The 18,253-nt window shown below is 50.7% G+C and overlaps 2 protein-coding genes across 4 annotated transcripts; both read left to right on the top strand.

The window, feature by feature from the left end:
- The first annotated feature begins 1,122 nt into the window (after nucleotides 1–1,122).
- Nucleotides 1,123–6,776, top strand: LOC101785507. 2 transcript variants are annotated; one of them, XM_004965679.3, is made up of 5 exons: nucleotides 1,123–1,948; nucleotides 3,357–3,440; nucleotides 4,120–4,182; nucleotides 4,283–4,342; nucleotides 6,181–6,776. In XM_004965679.3, the coding sequence occupies exons 1-5, from the start codon at nucleotides 1,487–1,489 to the stop codon at nucleotides 6,328–6,330; spliced, it is 819 nt and encodes a 272-aa protein (XP_004965736.1). In that variant the 5' UTR covers nucleotides 1,123–1,486; the 3' UTR covers nucleotides 6,331–6,776. The 2 variants fall into 2 exon arrangements, with proteins under 2 accessions (XP_004965736.1, XP_012701131.1); XM_012845677.3 differs by having other exon boundaries at nucleotides 3,360–3,440.
- Nucleotides 6,777–10,796: 4,020 nt separating this feature from the next.
- On the top strand, nucleotides 10,797–14,415 carry LOC101785919 (homeobox protein knotted-1-like 11). Of its 2 annotated transcripts, none has more exons than XM_004965681.4 (6): nucleotides 10,797–11,328; nucleotides 11,971–12,091; nucleotides 13,286–13,476; nucleotides 13,553–13,684; nucleotides 13,769–13,905; nucleotides 14,008–14,415. In XM_004965681.4, exons 1-6 carry the CDS (start codon nucleotides 10,996–10,998, stop codon nucleotides 14,009–14,011), a joined length of 918 nt encoding a protein of 305 aa, XP_004965738.1. In that variant the 5' UTR covers nucleotides 10,797–10,995; the 3' UTR covers nucleotides 14,012–14,415. The 2 variants fall into 2 exon arrangements, with proteins under 2 accessions (XP_004965738.1, XP_004965737.1); XM_004965680.3 differs by having other exon boundaries at nucleotides 10,798–11,328; nucleotides 13,997–14,415.
- Nucleotides 14,416–18,253: the final 3,838 nt, after the last annotated feature.

Genomic DNA, 18,253 nt, shown 5'->3' on the forward strand with positions numbered 1-18,253 from the left:
TCCTTTAATCCTTTGTTGCCCTGTTCGTGATCTGGAGCTTGCGTTGGTGTCTCTGTCTCACGCGACAACGACGCTACGCGAGCATGGCATCCTGGTGCCCTGGTGCGCGCGAAGGGTCCTGGCGCCAGCGCGAGGTCGTTGTCACCCCGAGCCCCTACCTCCTCACCAGCACAGGGGCCAAGCGCGCGACAACAGCTTGTGGCGGCGTAGCTCAGGAGAGGAAAGAAAGTGAGCAAAGCTTCTCCGAAGGAACGGATGGATATTAGGGTTAGCAGTAGTTTGGTAACTACCATTGGACCTTCTTATGGGCCGGAGCCGGACCTGGTGTCTTGAACCAGGCTATTTTTGTTGCACGGCATATCTACTCGAACCTCTAAATGGGGTTGCAGGGAAACAAGGACGGGGATGGTGACCATCCCTGCTCCCACCATCCCCGACCGGAATGAGCCCCATTTAAGATCCCGTTTGGATACACAATGCTAAACTTTAGTACTCTCAAATGGAGTGCTAAAGTTTAGCACTTGGGGTTGTTTAGATACAGTGCTAAGTTTAGCACATTGGGTGAGAAATGACTACATTGCCCTCATTTATGACTGGCTTGGAGAAAAGTGGAGAGGAGAGAGAGGGGGGCAGCAGAGGAAAAAATGAGCTTGGAACCACTTTTAGCACCCCTTGGGTGTGCTAAAGAAAATAGGGGTGCTAAACTTTAGCACACCCCTTTTAGCACCCCTGTTTGGGATCCCAAGTGCTAAAAGGTGCTAAAATGTGGGGTGCTAAAGTTTAGCACCCCTGTTTGGGAGCCCAAGTGCTAAAAGATGCTAAAATGTGGGGTGCTAACACCCCTCTCCAAACAGGACCTAAATCCGCGTGGGGGATTAATTTCCTACCGTCCCCATTCACTGATGGAAGAATTCCCCGCGGGAAATCGGAGCCGTTGCCATCCCTACGGCACGAGGAGAACACTTCTGCAGGGGCAGGGCCCATCCGCTGACCGGGCGTCGTTTTCATTCGGTTGGGTTGTGATAGGACTTAGGAGTAGCAGAAAGCTGCAGTCACAAGAAACAATAGTGTACTCTTTTTTTTAGTAAACAATATAACCAGTAGTAGTCAAGTCCCACCGAGATCCGCAGTGGATGCTGAAAACCGGGGTAAAATCCCTGACACTACGAAATTGCGAAAGCTCCACAAAGTGCAGCCAGCAAGGCAGCAACCTCAAATTCTCAATCTCATACGCGCGCGCACACACCAGAAAATTGCCCCGGCTTTTCCTTTTCCCGTCAAAGAAAGAAGGCGGATTTGCGAATTCGCCCACCACCACGCCACCGGCAGGCGGCAGCAGGCGCTTTTATAGCGAGCGCACGCCCATGGCCACACGGAAACCCAGACCGCTGCCACCTCCCTCCTCTCTCACTCTCTCTCTCCACACGCCTCCGCGTGCTCGGTCGGTCCCAGACCAGCTCACCGGCCGGGGCGGCAGCAGGCAGCCATGACGGCCGTGGACGCGGAGTCCTGCGCGGTGGTCGCGGCGGCCGCCGACATCATCTGCTCGCTGCGCGGCGCCGACCTCGCCGGATGGACGCCGCCGTGGCGCAAGGACGCTGCTCCGGCTCTCCCTTCCGCCTGCGACGGTGGCGGCGGCGGCCAGGAGGTGGGCGGCGACGCGCGGGGCATGGCGTGGCCGGCCGTGGCGCGCGGGAAGCGCTCGCGGTCCCGGCGCGCGGGGACCCCGTCGGCGTCGGGCTCCGCCTCCGCGGGGGCGGCGGCGAAGGAGGACGAGGAGGAGGAGAAGAAGAAGAAGAAGGGGAGGCGCGGCGCGCGGGGCAGCCCCGCGTCGCCCCTGGACTACAGCGGCGGGTCCGGCTCCGGCGCGTCCACGAGCGGCGGCGAGGACGGCGCCTTCTGCTCCCAGCCGGCTCCCGCGTCCGCCACCGCCGCGCCCAGCATCAAGGTACGTGCGTGCGTGCGTTCGCGCGTCGTCGCCTACCTCGCATCGCCCCCCGTGGCCCCGTCTCCGTCCCCGTCTCCTGTTGGTTTGGTCGCCTGCTGTTGTGGGCGGTTGGTTGCTTTCCTTTCCGCACTCGCGTTGGTTCGTGCCTGCCTGCCCGGACGGGCGGACGAAACTGCCCCTCCGTGTCAGCAGCACGAGGATGACTTCCCGATGACACATCGCTTTTCCACCCTCCTCTCACCTCCCCCTCCGCTTTTTGTCCGCGCGACCCTTTTCCCAATCTCGCCACCGCCCCTTTGCGCTCGATGGCGATTCCGGAGGCCACCATGTGGTCGGATACCTCACGGATCTCCCGTCGACGGAACCGTCCCCTGACGGATTCGCACTCGCGGCCGCTGCTTTTATTTTTTCCTGAGATTTTATTCGTCGTCGCCCGTGGCTGCACCGTATCGTGCGTGCCCCTGGTGTTTGTTTGCCGTGGCTCGGTTGACTCCGACGGCGGCGGGGAGGAGGGGGCAGCGGCGGCAATTCACACGGGTAGGTGGGGGGCTCCGGGCTCGTCAGCAGCCTCGGCGCTCGCTCGCCACGAGCTTCCGTGCTCCGGCCGCTCCGCTGTCCCCCTCCCGAAACTGTCCCTCGCCCCGCGCCCCCACCGGGGAACCTACTAATGCCCGTGGGCATTCCGGGCATTTCACCACGCTCACCACTCACAGCCTAGCAGTCAAACCAACGCGGTGCGCTGTGAGCCTGCGTGTGTGCTCCACTGCTCCGAATGGGCAGGGCAGGTCGTTCTGTGTGCCGTGGTGGCGTAGGAGGCGCCGCATGGGCCCGGGCCTCGCGGCCGAGCCCGCCCGGCCACTCCGGCGCTGCCACGTGTCCGCGTGGCATGGCGGGCCCCATGCCAGCATGCTTGATATGATGAGCCTTTCGAATTTTGGAATTGTGGGGAATTCGCAATTTGGTCATTGATTGCAAACAGATAAGGTGACGGGCGGACGGACGGACGGACGGATGAACATGAGCAGGTCGCTTGTCCGCGTCCGCGCTTTGATGCCCCCCGCTCCAGCTCCCTCCATCCCGTAACGTGTCTCATGTGATTGCCTAATCGAGCTGCCGCTGCGGCTGCAAATCTGTGGTAGGAGTTGGTTGGGTGAACACTAGCCATGCCACGCTCATTCCTTACCTTACCTGGGCCCCGAGTTGCTTTCCCGTGTTGCTTTCGACGCCTGTGTGCTGATGGCTGGACTTTTCCAATCCCGGGTTGGTTCTGGTGTCTAGCGTCTAGTCTTTGTGGCTGTGGTCCGTGTTGCCCGCTCATGCCACTCACTATACCAGCATCTCGTACTGCACTTTATTATTAGCATCTCGTACTAACCGAGCATGTTCTTTCCCTTTTGTGCCACTGCAGCAGGTGGGTGGCCTCGCCGGACGGCGGTCGATCCTCCCGGTGCCGCCGCCTCGGCCCGCCGGGCAGCGGCCGCGGAAGAAGATGGTAAACTCCTCCTCTGGCTCTGTCCTCTCTCTCACTCCCAAATTCTCACAGCACCACACGTGAAACCACATTAGCAGTAGCCACTCACTACACTAGCCACAAGTACAGAGGTAATCAAGTGTGGTCACGAGCGGGGTTGCCAGGCTTCACCTTGGCGCAGCCGCGCAGGACATGGGCGCTGTCGATGGTAGCTTTGGTTTCGGAACCTTTGAATGCGTCTCACCAACCTGCTGCCGGCCCCGCATCTCCCGCATCATTCACGGCATCTGCGCTGCGCAGGCCGGCCAGGCAAAAGGTGGCCTTTGGCCTGGTCAGTGTCTTCGCTTCACTTCCTTCACTCGCTTACCCAGTTGGTCTAGTGGAAAGGCTGTTCCGGTGCTTAGTGGCACGTAGCGTAGGCTGGAATAAAGACGTGCTGGGCCTGCTGGCACAGGCACAGCCCTGAAGCCCTGCCATTGGAAGGAAAGAGTGGCCAGGGAGGCAAAAGTGGCATGGCATCCTGAGGACAAAAGTGTCAAAGGCCGCCTGCCCGCAAGGATCGAAAAAACACAAGCACCTCATCATCACCGGCTGGCCCGCGACCAAAAAGATCACGCCTCACGTTTAAACAAAAGCAAGCCGGGTTTGTTTGTCGCTTGACAACCTGCTCAGATTTTGCTCTGGTTTGTTCGCATTGCAGAGGCTCCCGGAGATCCAACAGCTGGTGCGGTCGCTGTCGGTGGAGAACGACGCCCTCCGCGAGGTCAACACCTGATTCAAATTCGACGACATCATTGATGCTTGAATAAGCCCTGTGTGGTTCTGTGCCGGATTTGCTGACATGTTTCTTTGCGCGTGAGCAGGAAATGAAGGCGTTGCAGAGGGCCTGCACGACGCTGTCCAAGGAGAACGGCAAGCTAGAGGTCAGTGACACACACCAGCGGCCTTTGAACTGTGTACTCCCTTCCTTTTTCGCGCACATGTGGCGTTCAGGCCACCATATGCATATGCTTCCACGCTAGGACCAGCTTGTTGACTGTTGAGTAGTGCACAGATAAACAACAGCTGCACTTGGTTTAGCTTAAAGCATAAGTGATAGTAATAAGCTTTCTGAATTGCAACCGCTAGGACCATTAGAGGTGGTCCCTGACTCCATGCTAGTATTATATGCGGTTTGATATTTTTTTTAAGCCCTTTTTACGCCATAATCTAGGCTGTTCCCAGAAGAAGTGCTACGGTGTGTTGGTTCGGTGGTCAGAGAGCTCCATTTCACTCTGCATCCCTCTCAACAACCGTTGTCCTTGGTAAAACAGATAGAGATAGGGATGCCGCTAAGCATACGGCAGCTGAGGGTTTAGACGTCAACCTCCGTGCCTTTTGACTTGGCATCCCCAGATTGGCCTAGCACGCGCTGTGAACCGTGTTGTCTCTGCACGTGGGCCTGGGGCAAGGTGGGCTGCTGGCCCCACCTGCAGCGACTCATCTAGACTTGGGGCTCGTTAGGTCTGAGAGATGCCATTTGCCAATTCCTCCGTGTGACCGTACACAATTCATGATCACTGGGTTCACTGCCCGCAAAAGGAAAGGAGAGTGCGGTGATGCGTGTCGTGGTGTCCAAGGGGTTGATGTGTGACGCACTAGCCGAATGCCCCCGAGGTCCTAGGCTACTGATGCCGATGCCCGGATTCGTTCGGACAACGTCCGGTCGTTGATCTTAAGCAACTAACTTTTAAGTTAGGTCAGACGGAGCTTGCATCTTCATGTGGCAGGTATTTTGCTTTCCTGAGAAAGTCTAAAGCTACTGTCTCTGAAGGGCTAGTATAAGCTCATCTACAAACTAGTTCCTGACCAAGCTGCCTGCCCATCAGGAGATGAGACCAAGTTCTCTCTGCCCATAGACCCCTCCGAGCATGCACTAGAAGGCTCTAACAGTAGCCAGATGCTATTGGGGTAGCACCGTAGCACTCGGCCGCCGCACCACCCGTGGCCGCAACCGACGCGGCGAGGTGTTCGGCGACTGTGGACGCACGCTTCGGTGTCTGCGGGCCGTACGCTCGCCTAGAATCTTTGCCCATAAAGAACACCACCAAGTTGCCGATCGCCCAATCCCACCCACCCAACCCAACGCCCGGCCGGCCAGCACACCAGTGAACCACCTGCCTGCCTGCCCTGACTGACTTGGATGCACACCAAACTCGAATCCCGGAAACGATAACCCCTTGGGCTTCTTTAATGCCCGCCGTCCCCCACTCACTCACCTGCGTGTCCTTGCAGCACTGCGCTGCACGATTTCAAAGAGATGACGGCCAGAACAATGGCTGCCGTGGCTATTAGGCTGGGCTACTTCGATCCAGCTGGAATGGTCCCTGGTTGCTCTCTCCTCTTATCTGGCAGGAGGAGAGGGTCTCTGTGGTACACACCACGCAGCAGTGTAATGGCTGACATCCTGGATCCGCTGACTCCCTGTTTCAGGCTGTTTAACTTGTACTCATGAAATCCATCATGGTGGCAGCTCATTCGCTCTTTAATTTTCGCCGTAATCACCGTTTAGTTTCAGCCTCCGCACTGCCTGTAGTTCGTTACAGTCCTTCCAAGTTGCAATGCAGTGTTCTGCGCTGCTGTTGTCTGCTGCCTAGTTCGTTTTAGTTGGCTGTAAATCTTGTGCATACTGCATAGCTGTATGTACTCCTAGTACATGGTTCGTGCTCATACTACTGTGATAGTGCGATAGCTGACAAGTTTTTTGCTCACGATTTTGCAGACAAGGCTAGATCACTCAAGTAAGCGGAACGGGATGATCTCCGCGGAGGATAAAGCAAAGCCAAAGCCTGGTTCTCAAGAGGCAGAGGCAGAGCAGGATGCTGGGAACGGCTTCGTGCTCCCTGACCTCAACCTCCCGGCAGACGACTGATGGCTGAAATTTCGTCGGTGTCTACGATCTTCAGACCGATTTAGCGCGCTAACCTGATAATTAACTGTACATATAGACGAAGCTGGCCCAGAAGGGGTTCTCAATTCTGATCACACGCCATGATACCGAAGAAGAAAAACGGAGTTCATGTTGTTTCATAAGTTGTTGAAATCTAGGGTTTAGAGCCACCATCCCGGTCCTCCGGTCTGAATGGAATTGTTGTATGTTCAGATAGGGGGATCGATTTACCTTCCGTTTTCTGATTAAGGTTCTTTAGTTGGTGCCCCGCGCTTCTGTGTGGATGAATGCGCAGAGGGATATATATATTTTTTTAAAATATTTCCATATGTAGGTGATGAGGATTCGAAAGTGAACCCAACGATGTAGCTTGTTTAACTTTCATTTAAACATATATAGTTCAAGCTTTTGAAGCTGGAGTTTTGCTGTTCCTTGTGTTGGGTATCCAATCAAGTGTCTGTGGATGCTGGTTCGGAGTTTTCCACAATGTTATTTTAGGATTTTGTATTCGGTGTTCTTTCCGTTGCCGAACGTCATGGATAACTGCGATAAGCCGATGACCAATTGCAATTTAACCATTCAAAAACGAAAGAGATAAAATCGTCAGGGACCTGCAAACGAAAAGGTAAATGACTTCTTGAGCCCATTCTTGAAGATGGGCTTCCATGGAATGATGGCAGAGGCCCACTCACCCGGCCGACCAGCTGGGCCAACTTCCTCTCTTATTTTCCTTAGGATTTTATTTATAAGCATAAATTTACATCCAGCCGTCCTGAAACGTCACGCCTGAAATAAAAATAAAACAAAATAAAATTAGATTAAAGCCGTCTCAAATTGTAAGTAATTTTATTTTTTTAAAATCAATAAATTTTTATATGCACCTAAATATATATTATATGGATATGCGTATTTAAATGTTTGAAATAAAAAATTCAAAACAACGGTGGATGGAGTATCACTCAGGAAGAAGCTTGAAGCCGATTCCTGTCAGAACAAAGCAGCAACGAGGTTCAAAAGTAACATCAGCGGTACGACAAAAAAAAATGAGACATGCACTTCAATCACTGAACACACCCAAAAACGAGACGTGCGATTGAACCATGAAACACCGCCAAACGATTGTCGACCACAATATGGTCACGAAGACTGGAATCCATTGCCTGACACCTCTAAGACAGCAACCAATGACGAATAACGAAAAACCGACGAAGAGGATACAAAAGCACACCAACTAATCTCACAGGTGGTGGTAAAAATACCTCAGAAAACCCTCCATAGAGGAAGCATCCTCATCGATGCTGTCACTGCTGAGTGGAGCGGTCCCGAAGGAAGTGAAACCTCACCTGATCCCTGCTGAAAATAACATCGAGCTCATCGTTGCCATCGGAGAGACCAAGCAAAGGGGCCAATAGATAAAATACAACATGGACGCTGCGGAGAAGACAAACGTAGCCTATCTAGATTTTTAATTCTAGCTGATACACTATTGTTGCCTCGTTTCAATTTGTAGGTCGTTTTAACTTTTTAAGATTTATAGATATTATTATACACCTAGACACTATATCTAGATGCATAATAATATTTATGAAGCTAGAAAAATTAAAACGAACTGCAATTTGAAGAAACCGAAGGAGTAGCTATCAGTATTAGCTAATCACATCATCATATAAAAATGATCACAGCTAAGAAAGGTTCTCGTCAAGCGGGAAAATAAAGAAACTAACCAGTAACAAAGATTACGTGATAGGAAGGCTCGCAAGTCACAATCTCCCTCCTGGCAAAGGGAAAGAAACAAGACTGAAACTATCTACCATTCCTCGCGAAAAAAAGGATTGAAAACCCTCGCTCATGTGCTTAACCTTAAGCATGACCCCGGCCGGGCCCACCGTCGCGGTCTCCCCCCTCCTCGCCGACGCCGACGCGTCAGGCCGCGGTTGGACCCGGCCCCACGGGGCCGGCCCGTTCCTCGTCAAATCCCGCGGGCCCCGCGCCCGTGGCCCAACGCCCGCTCCTCGTCGCTGTCCCGGCCCTTCTTTCTAGCCACTGCAAAAAAATATCACGTTTCGAGGACGAGGAGGGCCCCCCTGTGCAGTGCCCGAACAGGCCTTTACCCCCTCCAAGTAGATAGCCGATGGAGATCCGGCTGGGCTCGTTAAAGAAACAAAAAGGGTGTGTTTGGTACCGGGGACGGGACGGGACGGGGCGGGACGGTCCCAAATTTGATAGTGTTTGGTTCGGAGTCACGAGGGACGGGACGGTCCACAAATGGGAATATGCTCCCAAGATGCGGGATGACCCCGTCCGGCCAAAACGAGCGGACAGAGTCATCCCACTTCGGGCGCCGTCTGCTCCGTCCTTCTCCGTTCGCAAGACTGGCGCGGGGCTGCTTCGTCTCCGGCAGGACGGGGTCCTCCAGTGGCGCGGCCGGTGCCCAGGGTCGGCGGCCGGCAGGGACCTCCGACGGCGTGGCCTGGGACGAGCGGCCGCCGGAGCAAGCGGGTCCAGCCGGCGGGGCGAGCACCCCGGCGCCGCGGCCGGTGCCCACGGCCAGCAGGCCCCTCCGGCGGCGCATCCTGGGGCGAGCGGGTACCTCCGGCGGCGCGGCCTGGGGCGAGCGGGGGCGGCGCGGTTGGGACCTCCGGCGGGGGCGAGCGGGGGCGGCGCGGCCGGGGCGACAGGGACCTCCGGCGGGGGCGAGCGGGGGCGGCGCGGAGCTCCGGCGGGCGAGCAGGGGCCGTGCAGCCTGGGCCTTCGGGAGCTCTAGCGGGTTGGAGAAGATAAGGATGAGGAGAAAAAAAAAAGAAAAGAAGATGACATGTGGGCCCATATATGACATGTGGGTCCCACTAAACACATGTAGCTAACGGTGTTACCCGAGCCATCCGTCCCTCGTTTTCAATCCATCGTACCAAACAAAAAACTGGGATGAATTCATCCCTCTCAACCAAACATAAGACGGGATGATCCCATCCCAAAAAATAGGAACGGCACCGTCCCATCCCTTCTTGTCTCCAAACCAAACGCACCAAAAATGGACGCGTCACGAGTCCCTTTCCGGGGGCACAGTCTTCTTTCTCAAACCCTTTTTTATATTCAATGAAAAAACGTAAAAGGATTATCAAATTCGTGTTGTTTAGATTAGTGTGGTAACGACGACGTGTGCAGTTGGTCAATGAAAAACTGTGAGGCTACAGACAAACAGGTGCACAGCTGTTTGTGGATACCGTCTACTATACGTGGACGACTGGTGCGGCCTGCCGTCGTGCCCTAACGCCCGGCCGGCAATCATCGGGGAGGGGGAGTAGATTAATCGAATTTTCAGCTCTTAATTGGGCGGCAATCATGAGGCCTCCGACGGCCGACGAGCGACGATGATCCTTATGATCCGGAGGTCGTTAGAAACAACAGTATATACTCCCTTCGTACCAAATTACTATTTATTTTGATTTTTAAAGTATGCATCTAAAAATATATCTAGATATATATCTATATGTATAGCAAATACTATGCACTTAGAAAGTAATTTAGACCTCATTTGGATACTCCACGCTAAAGTTTAGCACCTGTCACATCGGATGTTTTGGATGCTAATTAGGAGTATTAAACATATCTTAATTACAAAACTAATTGCATAGATGGAGTCTAATTCGCGAGACGAATCTATTAAGCCTAATTAGTTCATGATTTGATAATGTGATGCTACAGTAACCTTTTGCTAATGATAGATTAATTAGGTTTAATAAATTCGTCTCGCTAATTAGCAAGGGTTCTGCAATTAGTTTTATAATTAGTTCATATTTAGTCCTCCTAATTAGCATCCTAACATCCGACGTGACACTGCTAAAATTTAGCACCTAGTATCAAACACCTTCTTAGAATGGACGGAGTATTACTCTCGGTTTAATTTGACGTTAATTACTTTAAAATTGAATGGGATGGAATATGGATGAGGGAGTACATATAATCGTGCTGTTTATGTTTTACTGCTGTTTGCATGCCATGAGTAGAGATTTTTCTTGAAACATAAAGGAAAAATAGGTGGGCATCGAGGTGGGTCAACCAAGATTCCAAGAATCTTTACCATCACTTATTAGTGATTTCCTTTTTCACTCCACCGAATCTAAAGTGGGTCTATCTGTTAATTCCAGCGTCGACACGCATGTGTTTCTTGGATGGCAGTTATTCCATTTCTGAAAAATACCGTAAATACAAACTCAGAGTTTCCCATAATTTTGTCAGTCCATACGAGAATGTGGCTATCTCAGTTTTTTTAGTTTATAAAGTACGAGAATAATATACTCTGAAAAATGTTGTGCCCACGAAACATGTTTGCTGTGCAATTTACTCTTCCAAATTGAGTCACGTGCACGAGAAATAAACAGGAGGCGCTATCCACCCGTCCTCTCCTCTACCCCCACACCCCCGAGAGAGAGAGGTGAGGTCCCCTCCACTACACGCCTCTCGCCGTCGCGTCCTCCCTCTCGCCTCTTCAAAGCCTCCGGTCCTCCGCCACTTGACTCCTGTCCCCTCTCGCGTGGTCCTCTTCCTCCTCCTCCTCCTCCCCTTGTCCCTCGAGCACGCCTCGTCTCTCCCGGTCTCCGCCGCGCGCCGCCCCGCCGTTGGCTGGCTCTCTAGCCGGGAGGGGGGATGGCGTTCCACTACCCGGACCACGCGCTGGCGATGGACCCCGCGGCGGCGGCGGCCGCGGCCGGGGTCGGGGCGGCGGTGAACCCTAGCTTCGTGCCCGGAGGAGGCGGCGTGGGGGGACCGGGCGGGTGGGAGCGGGAGAAGGCGGCCATCGCGGCGCACCCGCTGTACGAGCGCCTGCTCGAGGCGCACGTCGCCTGCCTCCGCGTCGCCACCCCCGTCGACCAGCTCCCCCGCATCGACGCGCAGATAGCCGCCAGGCCCCCGCCCATGGCGGCGGCCGCGGCGGCGGGCGGGGCGCAGTCGGGGGGCGAGGAGCTCGACCTCTTCATGGTGAGGACCCGAACCCTCTCGCTCTTCTCTCACGGGCTTACGATATTGAAGCTGCTGTAAGTTTGCCTGGTAGCTCGCTGTGTGGATTTTGTGATTGAATTTGGGGCGGATTGTATGGGTGGACCTGGATGGTGTAGATAGCATGCGAAACATTCTGTATTTCGGGAATTTTAGGGATGAAAGTGTCTAGTTCGTTCAAAATAGATTTTGGTATTAACCGAGCTAATTAGCAAGGGAGCTGGAAATTTAAGTGTAGAATTGCCTTATGAACTGAAGATACCATCTCTTGACTTGCTTCTCTTCCTTAATTGCATCGCTTCTGAATAGCGAACTCGTTTTTGCAATTTTCCACTTGCGTTTATCTGTAGCTCCCTTTTCAGTATGAACAGATAATAAATCTCCCTTTATGGCTTTATCCGTAGCAAACCGCTCCGGTGCGGACGCATGCCTGTGCACCGCTTACGCTTATTGTTTTCCGTTTGTGCCTCATGAACGGTTTCTAATGTATATCATGTGGGCTTTGCCCTGATTTAATTGAGTTCAGGTGGGCGATCTCCGCCCCCCGTTGCCGCCTCAAAAAAAAATGTATATCATGTCCCTTTTTTTTCTCGGCTTCTAATGTATATCTTGTTTTTTGTGCAGACACATTATGTATTGCTCCTCTGTTCGTTCAAGGAACAACTCCAGCAGCATGTGCGTGTTCATGCAATGGAAGCAGTGATGGCTTGCTGGGAGCTTGAACAAACTTTACAAAGCCTTACAGGTAGCTGCAAGCTTTCTTATGTTCAAGAGGAACATTCTTCAGATTCTTGATATTTGCTGTGTTCCACCATTTTATTCGTATGGTGGTCACAATAAGTTTCCATTCGAGCAATAAAGTGAACCATCTCATTCAAGCTTTTCGCCACAAAAGAAAAGTCACGAACCATTCTTCCATTCTTGTCTTTCCTTAGGTAATTGACCAAAAATTCATTATATGTTGGTTTTATTTGGTACAAGGAAACTGCAAATAGAACCAACATTGGTAATATATATTTTTCTTGCATCAACTGATGGTGCCTTAGTCAGCGTAACTCTAACAGTATCAAAGTTTCCCCTATTGCGTCTCTAGCGCATTTAGGTTCCTCTCAGGACAGTTAATGTATATTCTGGGGAATGGAAATAACCACAATACAAGGCACCTCTTAGGACATTTTGATATTTCTTTTTGGAGTAGCGATTGATTTTGCGATAATAGCATTTCAAGTATAAAAAACTAGCCATAATTCCATATAGGTTCATGAGGTCAGGAATTCTTGGCAGTTCAGAGGAATCCTGTGGATCAGAAAAATGCTTCCAGATATAAATCTGAAACAGTGTTTCTTGGATCAGAAAGTTGTCAATTGCCATTTGTGCCTTTAGACAGTGGTAGAAGAAAAGTTCAGTAGGTGGTCCTTTACATAATGTAAAGTAATTATCTGCAAAATTCCAAAGGTATTCATTGACCCCACTGGCTACCACATGTCCACATCTTCCTTAGGGTATTAGGCGTCATGCATTCTGAAATACTGTCAATGGCCCTTTACACACTGAAAACAGACGTTGGCCAAAGTTATGACCTTCTGAAGGTTTATTCTTTTTTTCTTTTCTGTTGCCATGTAGTGGACACTGCAACATTGCCTGACCCACTTAAATATGTTAGCATCAGCTAGCTTGTGTCAGTCTATCTACCAGCAGAGTTGTCACAATCTCCCTTGAAGCACATGTATGCTTGAACACGTGAAACTTACCTGCCGAAAATTGTGAGCATTGTATTTGTAGGAATCACAGTGATAAATCGAGATCTTGTTTTCTTTCTACACAGGGTTTGCTGCTGGGAAAACATGGTTGAAACTTTTTCTTTTCTTTTTTTTTTCTGAGGAAGACATACTACTAGTTTTCCTACACTGAGTTGTGCTAATATGTACTCTTCCTGCAGGGGCATCTCCTGGTGAAGGCACTGGGGCTACTATGTCTGATGATGAAGACAATCAGGTAGACAGTGAGAGCAACATGTTTGATGGAAATGAGGGGTCAGATGGAATGGGATTTGGTCCCTTAATGTTGACTGAGGGTGAGAGATCCTTAGTTGAGCGTGTCCGGCAGGAGCTGAAGCATGAGCTTAAGCAGGTAAAGTTACAACTTGCAACCTTCTAAATTTTCAGTCGTAAGATAGTGATATCTAAACAGAACTCTCATCTTTCAGGGGTACAGAGAAAAACTTGTGGATATTAGGGAGGAGATAATGCGGAAGCGAAGAGCTGGGAAACTCCCAGGTGACACAGCTTCCACTTTGAAAGCCTGGTGGCAAGCTCATTCTAAATGGCCATACCCAACTGTAGGTGACAACACATGGATCCTATCACTTCCAGCACCATTTCCCAGTTACTCATGTGCATATTGTTCCCTAACATTTGTTTAGGAGGAAGACAAGGCTAGACTGGTGCAGGAAACAGGGCTGCAACTAAAGCAGATCAATAACTGGTTCATCAATCAGCGTAAGCGGAACTGGCACAGCAACCCGGCTTCATCCTCATCCGACAAAAGCAAGAGAAAAAGGTACGGCAACGAGAAACTACACTAAACTTCACCTTGTACTACAGGTACCTTTCTGGTTCCTGTTTCCTGTATGCTTATTCTTGGAATAAAGAAGCACTGCAGGTGATGGCAACGCAGAGCAATCCTGGTAGAGCGCGGTTGGAGAAGAATTATATGTAAATAACGCTTCTACTGAGAAGAATGGCACCATATTTGTTGCTCGGGAAACGACCACCAGCATTTCCCGAGCCCCATATTCGTACAAAGATACCACACGATGTAATAATGTTGTAAGTAGTCACGTAAACTAAATAATTTGTATAGTGAATAACTAGAGACTAGCATTCACTTTCGGTATTGTATAGTTTAAGTTGTTTGGACGTGCTGTGTCTGTACTGTACGGTTCAAATGTATTTGACTAGCATTCGATATTGTATTTTTGTGGAAGTATGGCATGTAAAACCGTGGATCATAACTGTATTTGTACCTTGAATTATATGTGAAACTGTAGAGACACACTGTGGCCTTGTATATTCCAGTATATAGGTAGAAGATTGCAGCGTGCGCTTGGGTGATTAGATTATTTAATCGTAACAATCCGGTATGTGAAAGACTCAGTTTGTTTCAGTTTGTGAATTATAACAATTTGCAATCTGCAATTCAGATCTATGTTTGACCATAAGTATTTCAATCACATGGTTACCTTCGTTTTGGCAGCTCTCGTGTTTACCAACTTGTCTACGGCTTTCTTCCTCAGGGCAGCCGCTAATTTCTGGGTTTTCAGTTTCTGATGGAAGAACATGTTAGTTGTAACCGGGCAAAATAGATGTATTGATCTCCTAGCTTTTGTCTCGAGCCCTCGACGGTCAATTTCGTCAAGATTGGTCGACCTAGTTCCTCGACTTTCGGTTTTATTCAAACTCATTCTTCTACTAATATAGCACTACATACTAGTACTTATTATGAGATCAATGCGGAAAGTCACTTTCCCCGTTAGTTCTTTTCCCTCCTCAAATTCCACCGGCATTGCAAAGGGTAAAGTTTTCGATCAACTAAAGCCAGTCTCAATGGGAGTTTCATAAACATTAAATTTGTTGCCACATTAACAAAATTGTTGACTTGACAAGATCATTATGAGGGAAGTTTCATCAGATAAGAGAGAAGTTTCATCCCCATGACACTCATTTGGCACAATTACCAAATTTTCTATCTTAATAACTATACAATAAAACTGTGCACTAAGACTGGCCTAGCAATCAGAACCAATGGGACCAATGAGACGACCACAGGGCTAATGAGACGACGCTTACTCATTTGAACGGATCATTTTTCAACTGCCTCACCAGTACTAGTCTCTGACATTGTGCTAATTAAAGAACTCGCCAATCGAGAGTCGAGACCACACACTATTCTTCCAACTACCATCGTTGACTGTCCTATAGGTACACGGTGTTTGGATACCAGAGTCTAAACTTTAATCCTGTCACATTGAATATTCGAATACTAATTAGGAGGATTAAATATAAGCTAATTACAAAAACTAATTGTAGAACCTAGGCTAAATCACGAGATGAATCTATTAAGCCTAATTAATCCATCATTAGTGAATGGTTACTGTAGCACCACATTGTCAAATTATGAACTAATTAGGCTTAATAGATTCATCTTGTGATTTAGCCTAGAAGTTGGGTAATTAGTTTTGTAATTAGTCTAGATTTAATACTCCTAATTAGTGTCCAAACATTCGATGTGATGGGAACTAAAATTTAGTCCCTCCTTCCAAACACCCCCTACGTGTGCCAATCAGCAGCCTTTCCACCACCACTTTCGTGCTCCGGCCATCCGGTGCACTCTCGACTTCCGAGCTAGCAGCTCAATCCCATCGTTCGCACACAAACAGCTGCAAGAAGACGCAGAAACATTGTAGGCTTGTAGCCAAGCTGCAGATGTGTGCCGGTGAAATTGAGGAGGAGATTATTTCAAAAAAGAAACTGAGGAGGGGAAGACGGGAGCAAGGTAAAAAAAGACTTTTCGTATTAATCTCGTACCAGTATTGAGTACCACATCACTAAAGAACAAGTTTGACATGAAAACAAAAGCTAATTTTACCTTTTAACTGTTGGCGGACATCAACGTTTTCCGCGATGACGACGGAGAGGATGGTGGTGTTCCATCTTCATGATAAACGGGAGAACCAGAGTTAGTGACGGCATGAGGCTGGGTGAGGTGACAAGGTGTTAACCTCGGGCTATCGTGTGAGGCTACGAGAGCAACGAGAGACAAGTGCCTCTATCCTTAAGGGCTGATTTCAGCACCCGCGGTCCTATTGCGTGCCTGATCTTTGCCAACTTGGCGAATTTGACCGAATCATCAGTTAGTCCGAGCCAAACAAGACTAACATGTGCCACATGATATGGATACTGGCCGATTTAAGAGAATAGCTTCGATAGTTGGAGCAGCATCACTTAGGGTCGGATGTTCACCCCTCATTATTTTCTTTCTCCCTCTTGCTCTCCTCTCCTTACTCTTCTATCTATCCCCCGCACTGATCTGTCCTAATTGCAACAGGTTGCGGCGTTGCTTCATTTTAGATGAGAATAAAAAATAAGGCGACACACCTGAATCCTCTCGTGACCTCCCATGGTGATGCAGATGAGCATCGTCCTTGCCGTTTGCGAGGCCAAGAGGTTTGTGAGATCCAACAAGTGGTGATACATTGTATAGGGTCAATTTCTATACCTATTAGGTTGACGTGTGTCTTACTATCCCATAATACCTATTATGATCCGATCTAAAACACGGATTGGGCACGAGCTAATTTTTTTTCACCTGGACCTCCCAAAAACCTGACCTAATCCTAAGGTTACAGAAAAAATATGGGTTTAACCCAACCTGATCAGGCGATGGGTCGGGCATGTGACCTAATAGGCGAAAAAACTCGACCCGACCGGATAAATGTCGTTAACCAATCCGCAGCAATTCGCAGTTCCCTTCCCGCCGTCCGCCGCTCTGCTGCTGCAGGCGCACGTGGGCCTTCAATCGCCTACGGTTGCGACGCAAATCTTTCGATGGGCTTCCAAAGGCCGGTACCGCACGGAAGCATATGGACGTGTTATTCCTTCCCTCCTCCTCTCCGGGCATGGGCTTCCTCCCCTGCTCGACGTCGGCCTGCGCCAGTTCGGAGCCAGCTGGCCGAGTGCTGTGCATCATGTGCAATTGTACAGCGTGGTTGTGATCCAAGTGAACTTTGTAGTTGCAGGGTTGGAGCTGCATGGCCTGGACAGAGGACAGTACGCCGCCGGACGGTGCACGAGATGCATGGGTATGGGTGCATACGCACAGCCTGACAGCCACCCCTGTTCGCTGTTGGTTGGGAATTCGGGAGTTTCGCCATGAACGCCGCCGTGATGATTGATGGAGTAGCCCCTCTTGTACAAAAAAAAGAAAAAGAAAAAAAGACGCTCAAAGTTCTGCTGCTATTTTTTTTATTGAGATCCAACTCGTGGCCGATTCAGCCAGAGACCCCTCACACTCAGCCTAGATTTCATCGAGCTAGGGGTACATGAACACGAAAGTGAGTATGTGTCTCCGGGAGAGAGATTGCTATTTTCTCGATAATGCTAGCATTTGCAGTTGCTAAGCCCTCGATCTTATTAGCCGCTGGGGAAACACTCGATGAGATGAGATCCCGGTCCCTTTTACCCCCCGATTTTTCGGGATCGCGAAAGGACACGAAGGGCCCACTCGTTCTACTCGTCCAGCCAGACCAAAGTTTCTTTTCTAGCAAAAAAAAAAGAAAAAAATACCACCACGCCGCGACCCGCGATACTGGATCTGGGTTCCCCCGATGGCGTCGTGGAGAGTGCAGAGATTTTCCCCCAAGTTGGCGACGGTACAGACGATGCGTCGATGCCGGGCCACGGAACGATCACATCCATCCACCACCCCCACGCCCCCCACTTGACCCGGGGGATCGGAGCTGGAGGGTGCGTTCGCGCGCGAGCACGTACACGGGGCGTGCCGTGCCGTGCGCCCCATACGTGACGCGCCGGGTCGAGCGGCGTGCGGGATCATGATGGGGGCGCGCGCCACCGCCACGCCCCCCCGGAGCCGGGGGCCATGCCTCGCCGTCGCCATCACGACCGCACGGCCGTGGACTGGCTGCTCCCTTGGCCCCTCCCGGCCTCCAGCGCACGCCCTGGCTCTGGCTGGCTGGCTCCGGTGTGTCCTACCCACAGCTCCGAGCCGCAGAACCAGCAGAGCTCAGATTTCACTGTGAGCAGCACTGCAGCAGCAAGAGAGCACAGATCTGGAGACGATGCTCCCATGATCCCAACAGAACATGTAGCAAGCACCAAAACAGCATAGA

Source organism: Setaria italica, chromosome IV (assembly GCF_000263155.2).
Source record: "Setaria italica strain Yugu1 chromosome IV, Setaria_italica_v2.0, whole genome shotgun sequence".
In the NCBI taxonomy this organism is placed as follows: domain Eukaryota; kingdom Viridiplantae; phylum Streptophyta; class Magnoliopsida; order Poales; family Poaceae; genus Setaria; species Setaria italica.

Bases quoted from the DNA above. Each gene is read 5' to 3' on its own strand.
- LOC101785507 (XM_004965679.3), top strand. From the start codon at position 1,487: ATGACGGCCGTGGACGCGGAGTCCTGCGCGGTGGTCGCGGCGGCCGCC. The intron at 4,183-4,282 runs GTCAACACCTGA...GCGCGTGAGCAG, and splicing joins AGAACGACGCCCTCCGCGAG to GAAATGAAGGCGTTGCAGAG. The intron at 4,343-6,180 runs GTCAGTGACACA...ACGATTTTGCAG, and splicing joins AGGAGAACGGCAAGCTAGAG to ACAAGGCTAGATCACTCAAG.
- LOC101785919 (XM_004965680.3), top strand. From the start codon at position 10,996: ATGGCGTTCCACTACCCGGACCACGCGCTGGCGATGGACCCCGCGGCG. The intron at 13,685-13,768 runs GTAGGTGACAAC...ACATTTGTTTAG, and splicing joins CTAAATGGCCATACCCAACT to GAGGAAGACAAGGCTAGACT. The intron at 13,906-13,996 runs GTACGGCAACGA...CTTGGAATAAAG, and splicing joins GACAAAAGCAAGAGAAAAAG to AAGCACTGCAGGTGATGGCA.